General features: G+C 34.9%; 2 protein-coding genes across 4 annotated transcripts; one reads left to right on the forward strand and one right to left on the reverse strand.

The window, feature by feature from the left end:
• The first annotated feature begins 863 nt into the window (after nucleotides 1-863).
• Nucleotides 864-6,008, forward strand: LOC132173811 (ultraviolet-B receptor UVR8). Of its 3 annotated transcripts, none has more exons than XM_059585422.1 (7): nucleotides 864-1,166; nucleotides 1,388-2,058; nucleotides 3,027-3,230; nucleotides 3,770-3,880; nucleotides 4,533-4,901; nucleotides 5,043-5,150; nucleotides 5,408-6,008. In XM_059585422.1, the coding sequence occupies exons 2-7, from the start codon at nucleotides 1,720-1,722 to the stop codon at nucleotides 5,747-5,749; spliced, it is 1,473 nt and encodes a 490-aa protein (XP_059441405.1). In that variant the 5' UTR covers nucleotides 864-1,166; nucleotides 1,388-1,719; the 3' UTR covers nucleotides 5,750-6,008. The 3 variants fall into 3 exon arrangements, with proteins under 3 accessions (XP_059441405.1, XP_059441403.1, XP_059441404.1); XM_059585420.1 differs by having other exon boundaries at nucleotides 865-1,166; nucleotides 3,021-3,230; XM_059585421.1 differs by lacking the exon at nucleotides 864-1,166 and adding an exon at nucleotides 1,175-1,258 and having other exon boundaries at nucleotides 3,021-3,230.
• A 6,460-nt stretch (nucleotides 6,009-12,468) lies between these two features.
• LOC132174833 (CBS domain-containing protein CBSX5-like) lies at nucleotides 12,469-14,481 on the reverse strand. The gene is made up of 2 exons (XM_059586526.1): nucleotides 14,033-14,481; nucleotides 12,469-13,582 (listed from the first exon to the last, which is right to left on the reverse strand). Exons 1-2 carry the CDS (start codon nucleotides 14,389-14,391, stop codon nucleotides 12,751-12,753), a joined length of 1,191 nt encoding a protein of 396 aa, XP_059442509.1. The 5' UTR covers nucleotides 14,392-14,481; the 3' UTR covers nucleotides 12,469-12,750.
• Nucleotides 14,482-20,200: the final 5,719 nt, after the last annotated feature.

A 20,200-nucleotide genomic window follows, 5' to 3' on the forward strand; every position in this document is an offset into this window, starting at 1 on the left:
CTAAAGTAGAGAAAAATATATAGAGTTTTGATGTTTGATTCTTTTTAAAAGTGGTTCTCTAAATTTGATAAAGTGAATTTTTCTTATTAAATTTAGCTTTTATTTGAGGAGTCCATTGTGAATGTTCTTATGCAAGTATTTTCTGTTTTGAGATGTTTATTAATATTTTTATTTTTTTTAAAAGTGAACAACAATTTTTTACCAAACAAAGTCTTTTTATAGTCTAAAATAGAGTTCAGCAGCGTTTAAAATTTTTAGAAATGTTATTTAATAGCTTGTTATATGAGTCTTATAATTGAGGTGACATGGTAGTAAAAATGAAATATTGTTTTCTTTTTTACAAAGGGAAATCTAATAACTGATTTTTATTGCTACTTCATCAAGTTGTATTGCAGTTTACAACAATAGTCTATTAAATAACATTATCAGTTTCTATTGCTTACTTACTGAATAAAAAAGAAATGCTACATTCTATAGGTAAAAGAAAATTGTGATAATTCTATCCGACATTCTCCTAATAAGGTTGCTTAAATTTAACAAAAAAAAAAATAATGGTTAATTTGGAGTGCCATGTCACCAAAGTATTCTCTCTCATACTCTGGGTCTTGGACGCGTGTTCCTCAGAGAGCGCGAGTTTTGTGTCTAGAGCAACCGCGAGACCAGATTTCGTAAATCCTCAGTCCCGTAACAACACCAATAATAGTGCCGTCTGACGCAAAGGTACCATCATTCTGCTCACGTGGCACAATCAAAAACCTCCACGTGTAAAACCACACACAAAAAACAAAATCCGACAAAGAACGAAAGTCGAATCCAGGAGTAGGACAGACCATGAAATTCCACGCACGGAGATTCCTTAAGAGTGAGCCATAGAGAAAAGAAAAAGTCACAGACATAGAGAGAGAGAGAGAGAGAGCGTGAGAAAGCCATGACAGCGAGGAAATTTCGCCATAAAGAGAGCTCTAAACCCTAACTTCTCTCTCTCTCTCTCTCTCTCTCTACAGTGGAAAACTTTGTCTCCAATCGCACTCGCACAATTGCTTCTTTTTCCACTTTCTTTTTTCAGTTTCTAGAATTTTCTAATTTGGAGCTTAGTTTACCAATTTTTCGGGGAACAAGTCAGGGATCGGCACCGAAAAGCTTCTCTAATTTCATTTTTTTTCTCGGTATGATTTCGTCAATTTATGTTGCTTTTTTTTAGCTATTTATGGAAATTCTTTCTTCAAAACCCACATTCTCGATCACCTACAATTACCAAGTAAGAGCCAATTTCTGTATCTTTAGCTATTAATCTGTTTGTTGTTGTTGTTGTTGTTATAATTCTCTATTGTTTGATTGGTTTTTTTCAGATGATTATTTTTTGATTTCTTTTGTGCTGAATTTGCAGGTAAACCTTCGCATTTATTCGAATTTACGGAAGTCCGGTGTGTGGATTTGACTCTTCTGATGATTTATTTCCGAACACTGTTTCAACCACTAGTGAATTTTTCATCTAGGCCCCCATTATCCTACTCAATTTCCTATATTTTTCTTCCCTCTGATGTCTTTTTTATATGCTGCTTTAATTGCCTTAGATATCGCCTAAAAATTTGATATTTCGTGTGCGTTCGGTTGGTAAATTGCTTGCTTAGTCTGAATTAAGCTTAAAAGGGAAGTACTTGAGGAGAAATATAATTTGGGTTCCAACTTGTGGGGTTGAGAGACTGAGAATTTAGTTAAATGGGGGATCGCTTTAGGTCGGTTTCGATTGAGGACTTGCCATCCCATTTGATATTGGAGATTTTGACGGCGGGCCGGCTCAGATCAGTTGATCTTGTCTGTTTAGAGTTGACTTCTAGGACTTTTGGTGGGAGTCATGGATTGTACCCTCAGAAGTTCCGATCATTGGTGGACTTTGCGGCGTTTCAGTTGTGTGTGTCCAATAGTATATATGCTTGGATGAGTTGGAATGCTCAGAGAGAGTTGTTTGATCGGTGTAATGGTAACTGGAAGCGGGTTTTGAGGTTCTTGCAGTCAGTGGAGCAATCGTCTGAGATGGTTGAGACCACATCAGGCAATGTACTACTTCTTTTATACTTGCTGCCGCTTTTAAATGATTGAACTGTTGTATGCACATTATTGGGAGGTGGGCTTCGAAGATAAATAAAGTAATAGTATCTGACTAATTGGAATTTAGGTGGAGGTCGCATTTGCTTATTATTGAATTTTTACTTGATATAGAACCTCAAATATGTGAAAAAAAGATACATTTTTTTTTTCTTCTTTCTTTTGTCTGAGGTGCCTTTGCTTTGTTTTTAAATGAATTTGCATGTAAGACAGGATCATTTAAGGGCATTGCTACCCTCCCCCCCTCCCCCTCCTCTACTTTTTGCATGTTAAACAACTTATAGGTCCCAGTCAGTGTCAATAAAAATAAATTGATAATCTCCGCTTGGGGTGGGAGTAACCACAATACAAATCTCCACTTAGGGCTGGAGGATTCCATAATAGAAACACTTTCTTCTATACCCTTCCTATTCTAATGACACACATATATATAAACTTAATACAACAATGGTTACTACTTTTACTAAAGGAAACTACCTACATAACTAAAGATAACTACTCACAATCTAAGTAAACTACCCAACTACCCATGTTAACGAATATTGACAATAAAGGATAAAGTTTACAACTGAAGCTAATAACTACCACCCATGTCTTATCCCAAGATGATGAGGTGGGTGTTGAGTCCTATGATACACTATCAATAATGGTTTTCATTGTTACAAATTGTTTGCTCTGGAATGAATATCATGTGCGATTACATTGACCAGTCAGGAATTGCACCCCAACAACCCTTCAAATGTTGAGCTTGGAATCATGAGAATATTGTTTGAGCATCTCTTTAAAAAAAACATAATACTAATCTGCAAGATAGTGGACTGATTTTTTTAATTGTAATGTTATCATTATGCTCCTCCTTTTTTTGGTGAAGACTTGTAGGCTAGCAGTAATTTATTTTTAACTTTTCTGAGCAGATGCAGATTACCACTGGAAGGTATCACACATTGCTGATCAAGAATTCATTAGTTTACTCTTGTGGTTCCAGCTTGTGTGGTGTTCTTGGTCATGGTCCTGAAACAACACAATGTGTAGCATTTACCCGAATTGATTTCCCATCTTTGGCTCATGTCAGGCAAGTTTCAGCCTCCCAAAATCATGCTGCTTTTGTCACGGGGTCTGGAGAGGTTAGTCACTGCTCACATTTTTTCAAGCCATTTTATTCTGAACAAACTACTGATATTAGCAGGTTCAAGGTGGTTTAGTTTAGGGCACCATATCTGCCAATGAGTTCTTGCTCAAATGGCACCTTTGCACCTGTAGGAATATGATTGAGGGCAACTGCGAATATAGGGGCAGGCGGGGGCCATGGCCCCAAAAATATTGAAAAATGAAATAGCAGGCCATGGACCCCTAACCAATTATTATAACATTAATTGAAAAGTGCTTAATCGCTTAGGGTATCATATCTGATTTTCTTCAAGATTATTATCCAGGGAAGTGGCTAAAATGAAGCTTACATGTTGGTGATAAGAACTGTTTGATATATTTTTTTTCTCTTTTTTGTTGCATAAATTCCCAAACCGTGCTGCATGATATTTAGTGACAAGTTTTCAGATATATTTTACTTTGCTCTGTGTAGCATTGAGATACATAGTTTAAATTTGCGTTCGAATTTGATGAAGCCGCTGCCATAATCATGTGATATTGGCTGTTATTGATGCAGGTTTTCACATGTGGAGATAATTCATCATTTTGCTGTGGGCATAGAGATACAAGCCGCCCCATTTTTAGGCCTAGGCTTGTTGAAGCATTGAAGGGAGTTCCTTGCAAGCAGGTATTTGCATATATACCACCATTCTTATATTTTAAAATAATGATTTGTGGAGGTAGGACCACTCTTCATGAAACGGAAATCACTAATTTGAGTCTCTCCTTTCCCCTCGAGGACAAAATTATTTCTCAAAAAAAAAAAAATTGTGGAGAATTTAGTTAATTGGATTCCAGGTTTAAGTATATATAATATACTTGATGCAGATTGGCATGCTAATGTGTGTTTTAACTTTCACATACCGTAGCATAATTTCTTTTTCCTTCAATCTTAATAGTGAACAAGGAAGTTTTTGAATTGGAGTTATTGGTTATCGTCTGGTATTATGATTACTTAGTTGTCATCCAAAGTGTAACCTTCCTTCTCAAGACTAATTTTGTCTTTCTTTGTAAGCTCAGTGTTTTCTGCTGCACTTAACAGGTATATGTTGTGGTTGGGAAATGAAATATATGCATGAAGTCCAGACATGAACCCTCAGTGAAACTTATAATTTATTAATTAGCTTATTCTGGCTGGTTCTGACGTTCTAAGCCATGTCTACATGTGTGTTTTCTTCCAATAATATGGTTGTCTTTATCATCCTCAAGTGTTAAATAAGAAGGGTTCATTATGAATCTAGCAATAAGTTGTAAAATTAAGTAGTTAGAACTTGTTTCAGGTTGCTGCAGGGCTTAATTTTACAGTGTTCCTCACAAGACAAGGCCAGGTTTATACATGTGGGTCCAACACACATGGCCAGCTTGGTCATGGTGACACCTTAGACAGACCAACTCCCAAAATCATTGAAGTGCTTGAGGGAGTCGGTACTGTAGTTCAGATTGCTGCAGGTCCAAGTTATGTCTTAGCTATTACTGACAATGGGGCAGCCTACTCTTTTGGATCGGGTTCTAATTTCTGTCTTGGCCATGGAGAGCAGCATGATGAGTTCCAGCCACGTGCAATCCAGACATTTCGGAGAAAGGCTATTCATGTGGTTCATGTCTCTGCTGGTGATGAGCATGCTGTGGCACTTGATTCCAATGGGCTTGTAAGTCTCCGTGTCCAAGATATTATTATTCTTAGTATGTGCTAAGAGCTTTCCTTTTCTTATTGATTGAAATTGATTATGCATGGTTTTGGTTGAGTTTCAGTTCTTGCAATATCTAACTTTCTGCTATGGTGGTTGCAGGTATATACTTGGGGAAAAGGCTACTGTGGTGCATTAGGACATGGAGATGAGGTTGATAAGACTACTCCAGCGCTATTGAACAGCCTTCAGAGCCATCTTGCTGTGCAGGTTGTTTCGTCCATATACTTTTATCATTTATGATTAAATTTGTCATTACATATCAAGTTGTTCAGCATCTCTTTTGGTCAGTCAAAAAAGATGCCGCAGTATTTTATTAACAAGGAAATAGAACCTTTGTTGTTGCAAAACCATTGATAGCGCGCGTCAAGCAAGAACCATTTTTGTCCGACTCCTGCTTTACTCATTTCTTGTGACTGGACTGCTGATTGCCACCCATGACAATGCTTGATGCTTATATGATGTAGGTCTGTGCAAGAAAGAGGAAAACCTTTGTTCTTGTTGATGATGGTTCAGTTTATGGCTTTGGGTGGATGGGCTTTGGTAGCCTTGGATTCCCAGGCCGGGGAGTATCCGATAAAGTAATGAGGCCTCAAATCCTTGAATGCTTAAGAGCTCACCATGTTTCTCAAATTAGCACTGGATTGTACCACACTGTTGTAGTCACTAACCGTGGACTACTCTTTGGGTTTGGAGACAATGAAAGAGCACAACTTGGGCATGACACATTGAGAGGATGCCTTGAGCCCACCGAAATTTTTATCCAAGAAATGGCAGATGACACACAAGTTGTTTTAGAAAGCGGATGACTCTCAGGGAGCTCCCGTCACCTTTCTGCTGGTTAGTTGTTTTAGTTTTGTATCAGTAAGTGAGAAACCATAAGATTTTTCCCCCCCTCATTCCTGTAGATTTGCATAAAATTGTAATTTTGAATTGAATGTTTGATAAATTATTGTTGTTTTTTTAAGATGAACTTGCAGCATGCTGTACTATCTAAATATCAAGTTCTGAACAGACTTCATCTATCAAAAACATTCACCATCTGTATGTCAAATGCCTCGTTAGTTCTACTGAATCCATACTTTTTGGCACATTTTCTTTGAAATAATAAAAATAGGAAGAGAGAGAGCTAGTGTTCATGTCATGAAAAGTAGGCCCTGTTGCATGTGATTGCCAGAGGCATAATTAGATGAAAGGTAAAATCTGCAGTGGGTTGGATTGTTCAGGGACTTTCTGGTCTTATGAATGAAATTTGAACAGGCTATTGAGCTTTGCAGCATGAGTAAAGGATTGGTTTGTACTACCATCACAAGTGGTCTTCCTAGTTTCTAGGGTGTAGGCATCAATTTTAATTCCTTATTTTGTAAATTCGTCACTTGTTATAAGATGAAGAAATTTGAGATGATTGAAGAAAGAAACTCCAACTGACTTGAAGAGAGATTATGAAGAAATCAAACAAAAAATAGGGTTATTTGCAGTTGTTCTTTTAATTTTGTTTGAAGCTGATTATTCATCATCTAAGATGTAGGTGGGTGTTGGAACTTCAAACTCCAACTTTAGAGGAACACACTTTACTACTGTGTTGGGGTTAGAGCCTTTACACCCAGCCAGCCTAGATGCAAATTTGGGTGAAAAATCACTTATTTCCGGCTACTACTTTTGTTAAAAATTTGGCGAGCGTTGTTTATTCACTAAATGTTTTTTTTTTTTTGGAAAAAAAAAAAAAAAAAACTAGCATTCCCTTTCCTCTCAATTTTTTTTTTCTTGCAAAGGAAAAATAAATTCTTGAAATTTTTTTTTTTTTTAATGGAATAGTAAAAGTTGATAACTAAAATAAAAAGAGGTGGAATGTGTATGCTTTGAAAAAGTTGTTTGTTTAAAAAAAAAAATGATTTCTTTAGTTAAAACGGAGAGAAAAATTTGTTGAGTTGGATATAAATACTCAAAAATAAAATTACAACATCAAACAAAGAAATAAAATTACATATAATCAAAACAAAGACAAAAAAAAAAAAAAAAAAAAAAAAGAAAAAGAAAAAGAAGAATATTCATTGCATCAATTCATTCTACAACCTTGGAGAGGATTCTCAACATGGAATGAGTAAACGGAAAGGTGCAATCCTCTCATCATGGAATGAGTAAACGGAAAGCTACCAGCAGTGTTGATGATAGTGGTCTATGGTAGTATTTTTTAGTGTAAAAGGCTTCCGATAAATTCTTAGTTTTAATTCAACTACAAAAAGAGTTGCAAAAATTAAGAGATAAATATTATTGTATGGGTACACTCCACTCCAAAATCATTAGAAAAAAGTTCATCTTTGGGTTCGATTATTGATGGAACTAAAAAAGAAAAAAGCAAGTAGGTAAATCGGGTAAGCAATCTTTTTCAGGGATTATCCATACGAAAGAAAATCCCCTCTACACCAGGCCTAAAGAAACCTATATATATATATATATATGATAAAGTAGTGTTTGGCGAGGGGATAGTGGGAGCGAGCAGGAAAGATAAAGAAATAAATATAATAGATTTATTTATTGGTCCTTTTATTTATGAGTTATGGGAAGTTGGCTCCACTCGGCGGGGATTCGTCTCGTCCCCATTCTTCATAAAAAGCTGCAGAGGGGATAGGGTTAATAAGCCCTACCCCCACCCTGCAATCTGCATCACTTTAATAAAAAATAAAAAAAAATTTAATAGCTAGCTGTCAACAATCTTTAGGGTTTGCAGGAGGAGCACTGGCCTGGTCTTGTGCTTTTCAGTCAGAGTTATCAGATATGTTTGTGGGTGGTCTGGGTTTAGGTCAAATTTTCAGAAGCTGTGCAGAATTTGGACCTGTTTTTGTTCCTGACATTTGTAGAATCATCAAGCTGGTGACTCCATTTCGTTGCTAAAGCAGACAAGGAGAAGAAGGAAAAAAAAAAAAAGTCAAACTTAAGAGCACTCACAACATGGCTTAGCGATTTCTTACTTTTATCTAAAATAGATATGCAAAAACTTAAAAAATTATTTACATCGAATTATGCACCTTAAATATAAAATATATTTTTGTTGCATTTGTGAATAGTGTATCAGCGGACACCATTCACACATCCATTTCATTAATATACTATTTCTCTTTCCACATCTTTTTTTTTCCAAAATTTTTTCCTACTATTTTTTTCTCCACGTCTCTTTTTATTTTCCAAAAGTTGAAAAATATGATATTTACGAAAAATACAATCTTTCTAAAAAAAAAGATAATCGGATGTATAATGTTTTTTAAAACTCATTAGCTAAACTAAATAAATTGGGTTTTGATTAATCATTTTGCATAAAAATATACATAAACCGATGTGAATGTTCTTATATTATATTATATGTTCTTTTGTTTCCTAAATGCAAAGATACTTTCCTTAATTGGCTGTGGAAAACAATGCCTACTAATGGATGAGGGAAGACTAACAAAATAGGATATCATAATTTATTCATAAATAATAATAAAAAAAATGTTTATTTTATGGGTTTCTTGTCAAAGGATATTTAATTATTTATGGGTTAAAGTTTTTAGTCAGTCAAGGGCAGGTTCAGCAAAAAAATGCTAATAATATTTATGTTATCCTCTCAGAAGGACTAATTAATTTAAAATTTCTCTATAATATAAAATGGGGGGTGTTGCAGCCAATGTGAAGAAAGGTGGACAAAATTTGGGGGACAATTTGGTGATTGGAAGATAAATATTATTTCTTTATAGGAAAATTTAAGGATTTACGTGTACAGGTTTTACCCATGTGACAAATCGTTTCTTGAGCTTTTAGTTTTGCCAATTAACTAATTTGAGTGGCTGCAAATTCTTTTCATATTTTTAATTAAGAGTCTTTGTCACGTGTGTAATTTTATATATCAGATTCCCTAAATGCACCTTCTCAAACAAAATTCATTTGAAATTTCCATTATGCTCTTGAAATTATCATAAAGCAAATAAAAAATCACATATATTAAAAAAAAAAAAACACACACACACACACAAAAGAAAAAAAGGCCGAGGGCCGGCAACGCCTCCATCCCTTGCTGGAGTTAGGAAAATATTCAATTAATTATATTATACAGATATTTTTGTTCTCTCAAAAAATGAAAAGACAAAAATGCTCCTCAAATATAATTAACTCGATATTCATATTCTCCTGTTCAAGATCGATCTTGTTCCACTTTGCTGAGGGGTGGCCTCCGTCCGATTCCCTTGTTGAGAGGGTCTTCTTAGGTCACCTCTTTCTTTCTTTTTTTTTCTTTCTTTTTTATTATTATTTATTTGTAATTTTTGGGTAATTAGTTAAAGGATATAAAGGAAATATCATATTAATTCTATTAGAGATGACACGTGAAAGCTCAATACTGGATTTCACGTGTAGAACTCCTTCTAAAAGCAGAACGGGTGGACGTATTTATTATTATATGGATAAAACTTATAAATTGAATTAATTAACAAAATAAGAAACTCATATATATATATAGCGATTAATCAACAAAATTAATATGATCAGCTAACTGCAATGCCTGAATATAACTTTTTTTTTTTTTTTTTGGCCTTTTGGGATTTTAATTAGACATATTATTGCCGTTTCATTTATCTTATTAATTGGTTGTTTGAAAAATTAATTTCTTTATTACTCTGCCAGATATTCCCTCCGTTTTATATTCTTTTACGTTTTTTTTTTCCAATAGCTTCACTCCAAAGAGATCGGAAGGAAAAAAAAGGTAATCAAATAAGAAAAAGCAGTCAATTAGTGCCTCCTGCCCCCTGCCTGCTGTTAACGTGCTGGGACTCCTTGTGACAGCGATACCACGTTTCTCGAATTAAGTGCAAACAAAAACAAAACAAAAAACGATGCTTGTCATCGTGGTTCCACGTTCATCTTTATTGGCAAGAAAAAATTGTTAAAAACATAAATATCTTGCAAATTGGTTGATTAGTCTTCCTGAAATTTGTCATATATATATTTGGGTGTTTTTGGGTAGTTTTTTTAGGTTGTATTTGTAGTAGGTCAGCTGTTGATTAAGGGTCGATTTGAGATTGTGTTTGAGAGGCCTAAAATTACTTTTAACACTCAAAAGTTTGTTTAAAAAAAAAAAAAAAGTACTGTATGGTAAAAAAAAAAATTAAAAGCCCTTTTAAGAGTCAAAAAAACTTAAAAAATAGTCAAAACGCACTTTTGACAAAAGTTTAAAAATAAACTTTTGCCCAAAAACTATTTTTAACTTAAAAGTTATATTTCTCAAATGTAATTCCAAACGGACAATGCTTAAAGAATTCCTCAGTTGGTAATGATAGCTCTTCAATGGAAAAGTGGTTTAAGGACTTGCTTCCAATGAGGAAGAAAGGGAAACAGAATGTTACAAGACAGTAATTAATTGATTACCTAACTTCCATTAGAATCACTGAAGAAATTAATTAACTGAATTAATCTTTAATGGAGTAACGAATGAGATAGATGCCAATGACTTTCAGTTTTATTTATAAGATGTGAAGGACTGGGGCAAGTTTGAAATAATTAACCAAGTCAATATAATTTAGCAAATGTTGATTCAAAAATAAAATAAGAACTAAGTAACAAAGTTTAGTTTTCACTGATCGATCTTTTGATGCTTCATTTTAACTGTGAGTTTTCTTAGAATTTGATTGTATTTTTCAAGTGTTTCGATGCCTAAAAACGACCAAAATTACTTAATTTGAGAATTTACTGTTTCTTTAAAATTGTAGGGGATTCTAATATTGAATATAAACAACATGCATGACAACTGGAAGATTAATTAATGGCTCTGTTGATTGTTCTACAATATAATAAATGAAAATAACAGCTGCTTAGGGAAAAAAGAAAAAGAAAGAAGAGAAAACCAACAATTAATTACGATTAATAAAGTGGAAAGAAAATTTATTACTTAATTAAGATAATTAGAAGCAAAGTTTTGAAAAACTACCAACAAAGACCATATTAAGTGTTGTCAATTGTCATTAAATTCAATGAGGATTGAGTTCGATAGACATTGAAATTTGAAGGTAAAGCTAGATGCATTAGCTCATGTCAGTTTGATTTTCTTCTCGTGTCCCGTCAACAAAATATAAAAAAGAAAAAGAAAATCCAATGGTATTAATTTAGACAAACAAATTAAATATATATTTTGCTTATTTATTGGATGCACAAAGGGGACATTGATTTACAGTATTTTGGAATTGTGATCGAGAAGTAAAGCTTTTAAGTCAAAAAAAACTTTTTTCAATAAAAGTTTTTATCAAAAGTATGTTTTGACCATTTTAAAGCTTTTAGACCCTTAAAAGCACTTTCAAATTTTTTTTTTTTTTTATATATATATCAAACGGACTTTTGAGTGTTAAACGTACTTTTAAACTCCTCAAACGCACATTCAAACTGGCCCTTACTCTTTTTGAGGTTTTAACTCTTTTTTTTCCCCTTAAAAAAAAACACCAAAACAAAGATACTTCTAAGGAAAAATTCAAAATTAGTCATTGTAGTTTACTTGATTTGTAATTATCCCATTGTAGTATAAAAACAAATTCAGAGGTCATTGGGATATGCCAAAAAAAACAACTTACTCTCTATAATCAAATTTTGCTCACTGACTTAACATATTCCGATAGTGCGACACGTCAAAGCCAATAAAATTGTGACACATGTCCTATTTAAGTCAATATCGTACTAATTAAATCTGTTAAGTTAGTGGACATAATTTGACTGTAAGGAATAAATTATTTTTTTATCACCTCTGAATTTATTTTAATACTATAAGGAACTAATTGTAAATCAGATAAATCATAAAGACTATAAAACCTCCACAAGCAAGTGAAGAGATCCCATTAGTACTTTAATCCAAAACCTAACACACACCACTGACCAAATGTTGGATTTTAACTCTTCTTTTCCCCCCCCATAGTTGGACCAAATTCTACTGAGTTTTGACGAGTGCTTAATATATGATCACTCCACATTGTTAAGGTTCCCCACAAATATATATATATATAGTGTTTGATTGTTTGATTTTTAATGTAAAGTCATCTCAGTTATTTATTAAATAAGGTTATTTTATATAAATTACTGTATGATGGGGGTGAGCTGCCATCCCGAAGAGTTGGAGTACAACTCCTGTAAAGGAGTCCTTGAAACCCTGTTGGTTCACCGTTGAGGCAGATAAGGACTGTGTCCTCATGTATGTGGATTCATATAGTTTATCCATTATTCTCCTTCATTTATTTATTTTTTTTCACCTTAATTCTTAATGCCAATTCACAGAGAAATGATATAATAATAATTATGCAACTATACTCATGAAACAAAGACTATATATTACTAAGTAATATTAAAAGTCTATTAAAAAATAATGTGAATATTAAAATTACTATTAAATTTGTGACTGATTATTATTGAATTTTGATCAAATTTTAATTTTAATAATTACATCATTTTTAGAGAAATTAAAAAAAAAAAATACAATAGAGACTTCTAGATGAAAACAAAACAAAACAAAGAGGCTTTGACATCATTTTAATTACTCATATATTAACACCTTCAGATAAAAACAAAGAGACAAAAATATCAAATCTGCCATGCCTGATTTTCCGCTCTCATGACAAAAAACACTACAAAAAGGCAAATTAAAAACTTCAAAATAGAGAAAAAGACATAATTTCAATCACACCAAATATTAAAGAGGAGTCTCTCATATTCACAACACTTTTTTTTTTTTAATTTTTTTTTTTAATAACCTTTTTCGTACCCTTATCTTGGCCCCCACCATAATGATGAACAAAAACCTTTCTTCCTATCCCATGGTCTCCAAATGTTTCCGGAAAACCTTCAACATGTCAGAAAATGTGACGATTCCGACCAGGCTACAATCATCCTCAATAACCCAAACATAGTTTACGCGGTGGGCGATTGCCTGGATCATCACCGCCACCAACGAGCTCTTTGGGTGGCAGACTATCGCCTCTGCTCTCCTCACCATCCTCGCCGAGTAACTCATCGACCGGCTATACCTTCCCGACCGTGGAGGAGACAACATGGACTCCTCGTCCGACGAAAAAGACGATGAATCCGACAGAATGTTGAACTCTTCCAACATGCCTTCCAGGTTCTTTTCCTTCAGCCTGGCGTTCACGACCCTCACTAGATCCTCCGGGGGTCCGCCGCAGTCGACGTAGGCCATGAGGTCGCCGCAGGACAGGGTGGCGATGGCTGCCGCCACCGTCTCGTCGCAGCAGGCGAGGGTGAAGGGTGAGATCTCGCCGATCAGACACCCGTCGGCGTCGACCACTGCCACGGATGTTTGCTCCGCCAGGGAGCGTGTTATAGCTGCGACAGCCGAAGAGGCAGGGGAGTGATAGTCGATTGCCAAGATGTCGTTGGTGATAATGCCGAGCGCGTCGATGGAAAGAGCCGGGATCGGGGAGAAAAGTCCGATGGAGCTGAGGAGGAACCGGATCACGTCCTCTTGTGTTAGCCAACAGAATTCACGGCCGTTGTGGATTGTAGGGCCGGTGCTTGAAGGGTTCTGGAGCTGCTTTCTTCTTGAATAGCTGCTTAGTTTTGTTTGTATTGGCACCACAAGATTCTGCGCTCCTTGAAGGATGAGATCAATGGCTTCCAGCAAGCTGAAACACAAAACAGAGATTCACGTTATGCAAAGAAACAGGGGAGGCCTGGTTAGATTGGGTAAAATTGCTTTCATCTTTCTGAAAATTCAGATTAAAACTAGAAATGCAACAAGAAAATGAAAAAATTAATTAGAAAACTTAACCTTGAACAAGAATTGTCAATAATTGAATGAAAATTACAGAGTGTAAACTAAAAGTCTTGCATCTGTGAAATATCAAAGATTAAAAAACAACAATTATAATAGCGACACGCCTCTCAATTTCACGCAAAGCAGTTGAACAAACACAACGCTCGACTTTCAAGAGAGCATTTAAAATCATGAAAAACTCCCATTGAGATATAATAAAATCGAAATTCAAGGAAAACCCAGATGACACCCTGCATTGGAAAAGCTCATTCAAGCTAAAAAAAAACGTATGATGAAGTCAAGACAAAATTATCGGTACCTCGAAGATGGTTCTACATGCATCACGAGTCCTGGAATCTTTGGCAAGATGACAGAAACAGGTGCCTTGAGAGCAGCAGATGGAGACAACAGATTCTCATCTTTGCAAAGATAGCATATCACATCCACCATGCACAGCTTGCCAACACAACGGCATTCGTCGTCGCCGCCGCGGCCCTCGTCACCAAACCCAGTATTGGCAGAGTGGTCGACGCAGTCCCATACGCTGATGAAGTTATCGTCGGAGTTTTTCAGGGCGGCCAAGGCGTCGGCGACGGTGGCGGAGACGGTCAAGGACCTCAGGGCTGGCTTGCCGAGACAGAGGTCGGATACCACGTGCGCCAACAAGCTCACTGCCATGCAAAGCCTAGTGATATTATTTTTGTTAATAAAGAAATCTCAGCGAAGAAGATGTGTTGTGGTGGTGGTGGTGGTGGTTTTGGGAAGTAATGAGAGGGTATTTATAAGAGAGAAGGCAATAGAGAATGGTCACACACTTGTATGCAAAACGTGGGTATGACATAAAATACCAAATTATTGTGGGGTTTTTTTTTTTTTTTTTTTGGGGTGGGGGGGTCTATTTTCTATTTTCTATTTTCTATTTGATATTTATGTTGAATTACAGCTAGAAATTGACATTACATAAGATTTAAAATATGACGTTTTCTTTATATTTGATATTTATCAAATGCAAAATTTTACCTACCCAAGGGGGAGATCCCCTGCTGGTGGGTGGGAATCCCCCACCATTTTTTTTTTTTTTTTAATAATTTTTATATTTTTTATTTTTAAATATATTTACCTTCCTCAAATTGACGTCCATTTTACAATGACACCACCAAATTATCATTTGTGACACTTAAACCCCCCTCAAAGTATAATTTGTTGCAAAAAAGCCCATTCTTTAGTTCTAAACTACCCCTTCAAGGTGAAGGGGTAGTTCATAGTTGTTGTGTCATTGACCACCTTCTAAATTTTGTTGGAGATGGCCTAAGAGCGGCCTTTTGGAGTGGTTGTATCATCCCTCAACCTTGATTTGACCATCATGAAAAGCTTCGAGGGGTTATCGTATAGCACCCTCAATGTTTGTTTCCAAACAAGAGGTTTTCATTTGGAGATGAAGACCATACTACAAAATTTTATAAAAATAATAATAATTTTGGAAGAGTTTAAGTAATAATTATGCAGCTCATGGTTTGGCTAGAGAAACCATAAAATATGTCAAAGATAATATTTGGCTTGAGGAAATTGCCTCTAGTTGATGTGTTTTTTTTTTATCAACGGAGAATATATTTATTCAAAAAAAAGAGAGTAAATACATAGAATTTTATTTTAATTTGGACATTAAGCCCATATTATAGAATTTTATAAACAAAATAATTAACTTTGGAGGAGTTTAACTGAACCCATTGAAATTTATTTTGGTTGGTGGAAATTAATTTATAGGTTTTGATTTTTATTATTAATGTAACGCACCCATGTCTCAAGACACATATAACAAGTAAATGATCCGAATGGTTACCACTACAAGAGGAATTTTGAGAGGTAGTGACCACCATGTGATTCTACCATCACATCAATTACATCTTCTTTTGAATAAAATTAAACATTATGAAGAATGTTGCAGATATTTTTTGGATCATTTGGGAGAATTTTGTGGGTTTGTTCATATACTATATATATCCTGTCTATACCCCTTTGATACTCCCATTCGTACATTCCAAAATTATGTATTTTGTCCCATACTTGCACATTATCCTAGCTACTCGTGACAATGGTGCTTGGCAGGGCATAGTGCCTAAATTTCCAACATAATTCGTTTATTTAGTATCTCGGGCCAATTTTGTAAACTCTTAACCTAGGCTCTTCTTAACCTAATAGTCAAATCACACAAACACAAATTGTTTTGGGGCAACTTAATTAATCTAGACTTCTCAACCATTTTGTAGTAAATTCCATGCATGAGCTAGAATATTTGTGTTGATTGTTAATACACAAAATAAATAAATAAAGGGCAAACTAAGCCAACTTATATTTACTTGTATCTTGCGGTCAATTTGCCATCATGAAGTTTTTTTTTTTTTTTTTAATTAAAAAAAAGGCAAGAGCGAACAACTAAAATAGCTACTTTATCTAGGTGTGACCAGAATAACACTTGTCTATTGGCAATGGCTGAGCCAGATGTTTAAGAATGTAGGGGCCGTAAAAAAAAATTTCGTGTCCTAAAATTTGTTTTTTTTTTTTTGCGTCCTAAAAATTTTGTTCACACTGAAAATTTGGTAATTCACATATAAGATGCGTGGCATAGTCGCAGGTGCTGAAAAGCAGTGATTTGTACGAGGCCCATAGGCGGAGCTGATGAGTGCGTCTGTCTGACTATGAGAGAGAGTGTGTTTGAGAGCCAGAGGGACTGAAGGAGAGCGACGAAGAAGAGAAAGGGAGAGAACTCAGAGGCGAGTGCATGAAAAAGAGGGAAAATAATTTTTTTTTTTTTTTTTAATAACTTTTGGGGCTACGGAGGATGGAGCAGACTGCAGAACAGCAATAATTTTTTTTTTTTTTAATACTTGGAGGGGCCCCTATGTAGCTGATCATGTGCTCCAGAAGTGTTCAAATTTTTTTAAAAAATAAATTTTTTTGTGGGGGCCCTATGTTGCTGGATGCGTGGTCAGCAGCTAAACTTGTGCTCAATTTTTTTTTTTTTTTTTTAATTTTTCTTGGGGGGGCTGTGGCCACCATTGGCCCATTCGTGGCTCCGCTAGACCGCCACTGTCTATTGGGAACCAATGACATGAGAAGTCTAGATGGTGAGAACCGTAAGCACTTCCTCAAGCTCGGTTGAGCCATAGCCTGACTCAACTCCATTAGAATATTAGTGAAACTCAAAGTATCACCTTGAGGCCATTGAACCGCGATCTCTCTCTTTCTTTTTTTTTAATTTTTTTTTTTTTTAACAAAATGGGTAGACTCTCCAACAATAGATCAAAAGCGAAAATTATAGTGCAAAAAAAACAAACAAACAATAAGAAATGGATCAAAAATGATCTGGTACTCTCCGAAGTTGCCGCATAAAGTGGTACTAACACCAAAACAGAGGGCTCATGTAGGGACATGACCATTGCGATACCCTTCAATCATATTCAAACCGTAAGGGACACAGACAGTATTGCTTGCAATACCCTTCAACCCTACCCAAATCCCTACTAACAAATAGCAACAACAACGATAAGGAAGTTGAAATAAAAGAAGCATTCACAAAAATTGATTAGGATCCAACAAAGAGGCAGCACAAGTCTCTACAACAAAAACAAACCATAGAGGCATAAAGAGACTACAGCCCACAAAAATTAAAAACAAACCCGCACAACATACCAAAAAAAATAATAAAATCCAAAAATACATAAGAAAAACAACTAGCAAATAGCAACAACAACTAGAGCACGGAAGGTTGTTGCTATCTGTTATAATAACAAATCATTGGTTTAACTGAATAACTAAATAAAATAGAGACATTTCTCTTCATTTCTTAGGTCAACAGATCTTCTCAATTGAAAGATTCCTTATATAAATAATATACATTCCAGTTGACCGCAAGCTTAATTTTAATTGTTTTGTTCTGAAGCAAAGATATCCACCGAACGGTTTGTCCTATTCAGATATTCATGACCAAGGCGGAAGTCATTGTGCCATTATGATGATATAATTCATGAATTATGATGTTGAAAAAAACAATTCGATGCTTGTCGCACAAAAGCAATGCCTGCCTCAACAAAGGCAATATCATGATGAAAATGAAATGTGCCCCCATGCTCATGAGGAGTCCATTGATGTTGTAAAGTTGTGCTAATAACAAGATAAGATGATGGGAGATGAGCTTGCATTTTCTCAATCGGCAAAGCCATCTAGAAATGCACGGTTCCAAGTGCCGGCGTTGATTGAGGGTGAGGGTGGTGAGGGCCCGCGACGAGATTGCTAAAAGGAGTGCACCAAATTTTATGATTTTACTTCATAAAACATTGTTGCCTTTCATTGGATATGTGGTGATCATCTCTTTTTTTTTATATTATCGGGTCTAATCGAAAATTAAAGTGGTGGAACAATTAGGATAACCACATACTTTTCTTAATTAATTTTACTTCACTTTTTCTTCACTAAAAGTGCACAGACTTGGCAGGGTACTTTTAATTACAAACGGATAAAAAGTGTTGCATTATTCATTATTAATGGATTATAAATTAGCACTTTTCTACTTGAAGGACATGCCTTTACCAACTATATGATCTCCACCAACAACTCAAATCTTTTTACCAACAAATGGCCATCAAAATTGGAGTGCATGATGTAGGAAATGACCAAGTTTTGGTAGATTAGATTTGATTGGTATATCTTAGATTAGATTTCTCCTAATTAATGTTGGCAAGATTTTGTAAGCAAAAGTCTTGATCATGGACGACTTTGGTTCTTCTTTGAAAGCCGGAGATCAATTAACGTATTAATTAGCTTCGGTATTTGGATTTTTAGTAATTTGTCTTGTAGTAAATATGAGAAAATTCTTATGGTACTTACTTGTCTAAGCAGATGAGTGGGCAACTCAAATTTTACTTAAACGGGTAAACTCTATATTAATTCTCTCATATTTGCTATTCGAATTGTTAACCATCTATATGTCAAAATTGTTGAGTTCCTTCACAAATTATTGGCCAAACAAGTTAAACCCTTTCCATGAGTCATGGGGCTAGTTGGCATACAACAAATTCGAGATCATTTTTATGGTGCTATGTGCTCATTGGACCAAACAGATGAGTGGACTGTCTAAAATTTGTTTGAACATGTCAACTTTATATTAATTATCTCATAATTATTGTTTGCATTGCTACCCATCCAAACATTAAACTTGTTTGTGTTATATATTGAGTTCATTCAAAATCAAAATTGCAAAATATTTTTCTAAATTTTACCAAATGGATTCAATAAGATATATATACCATGCCTAAAAACCCATGTTTTCATTAATGTCACAAATTGTTGAACAAGTCCCATGACATCGATTTTTTTTTGTTTCTGGCGGTCAAACCACCATTCATTAATAACATTGATGAACTCAACAACCGTAGATTTGAAATATATATATATATATTGAAATAAAATAGAAAGAGCAATTTTAAAATTAACATTTTATTTCTTGTATTTAACAAAATAAATAAATAAAAAATGCCAAAAAAGCGTTGAATTGACGCTAAAAATTAAATCGAAGCCGAAATGGTTAATGGCAGGTACCCCCCACCCATGTGCAAACTCACCCTTACCAAAATACCTTTATTGTCCTTTTGATCCCTGATTGCCCTACAAGAAAGAGGACATGCCTGCTGGGGCCCGCCACGTGGTCGTTGTAGAAGGGGTCCCATAATTCGTATCACGGCTACGGCCTACGGGTACTCTGCACTTCACACTTTACAGATCGAATAGAACTCCATGCAATGTAAAATTATATCGGTGACAATGATCTGTCTATGCTTATTTTGTAGCCCTTTTTATTTTATTTTTTATTTATTTTTTAAGGTATAGCAAGAAAATATTACCATGTACATAAATAACTGCTCTGCAACATTGTCAGAGGTCTAACTATTAAGTTGTTCTATCACACACGACTTAATTTGTAAGTAACAGAATAATCTTTAATTGTCAATTTATAAATCAAACATTATGATACATTGTATTAAAGAGAGAAGTTATTGTTCTATTGTTACACACTCTTCAAATTAAATATAGATTTCTTGATTTGAAATTATACGGTCGTTAATGAAAGATAAAAACATTGTGATCTTAAAATATATATATTAGAGGTTATACAATTTTAATAAGCTGATCTTACTTTTTTTTTTTTTAAGAATAAATAAGGAACTACATTTTTCTTTAATTTATCATTTAATTAATATTCTATTACATATATCGTTTGATTATTGATAATGAGAAATATTGCTCACCCATCAGAGGCCCCATTGAGGGCCATAGGAACCTGTTGAGGCCTATTTGCCCTCAGATCCATGGGGAGCCCGAGAGATTTGAGGGCGGCTTACCCAAGGGATTCAAGGGTGGTCTGTCAGAGAGTTCCTCATCTAAAGGTAATTGCGCCTGAGGGTGTGACCTATTCAAGGGTTCCCCAGCCGAG

This window comes from Corylus avellana, chromosome ca3 (assembly GCF_901000735.1).
Source record: "Corylus avellana chromosome ca3, CavTom2PMs-1.0".
Taxonomy (NCBI): domain Eukaryota; kingdom Viridiplantae; phylum Streptophyta; class Magnoliopsida; order Fagales; family Betulaceae; genus Corylus; species Corylus avellana.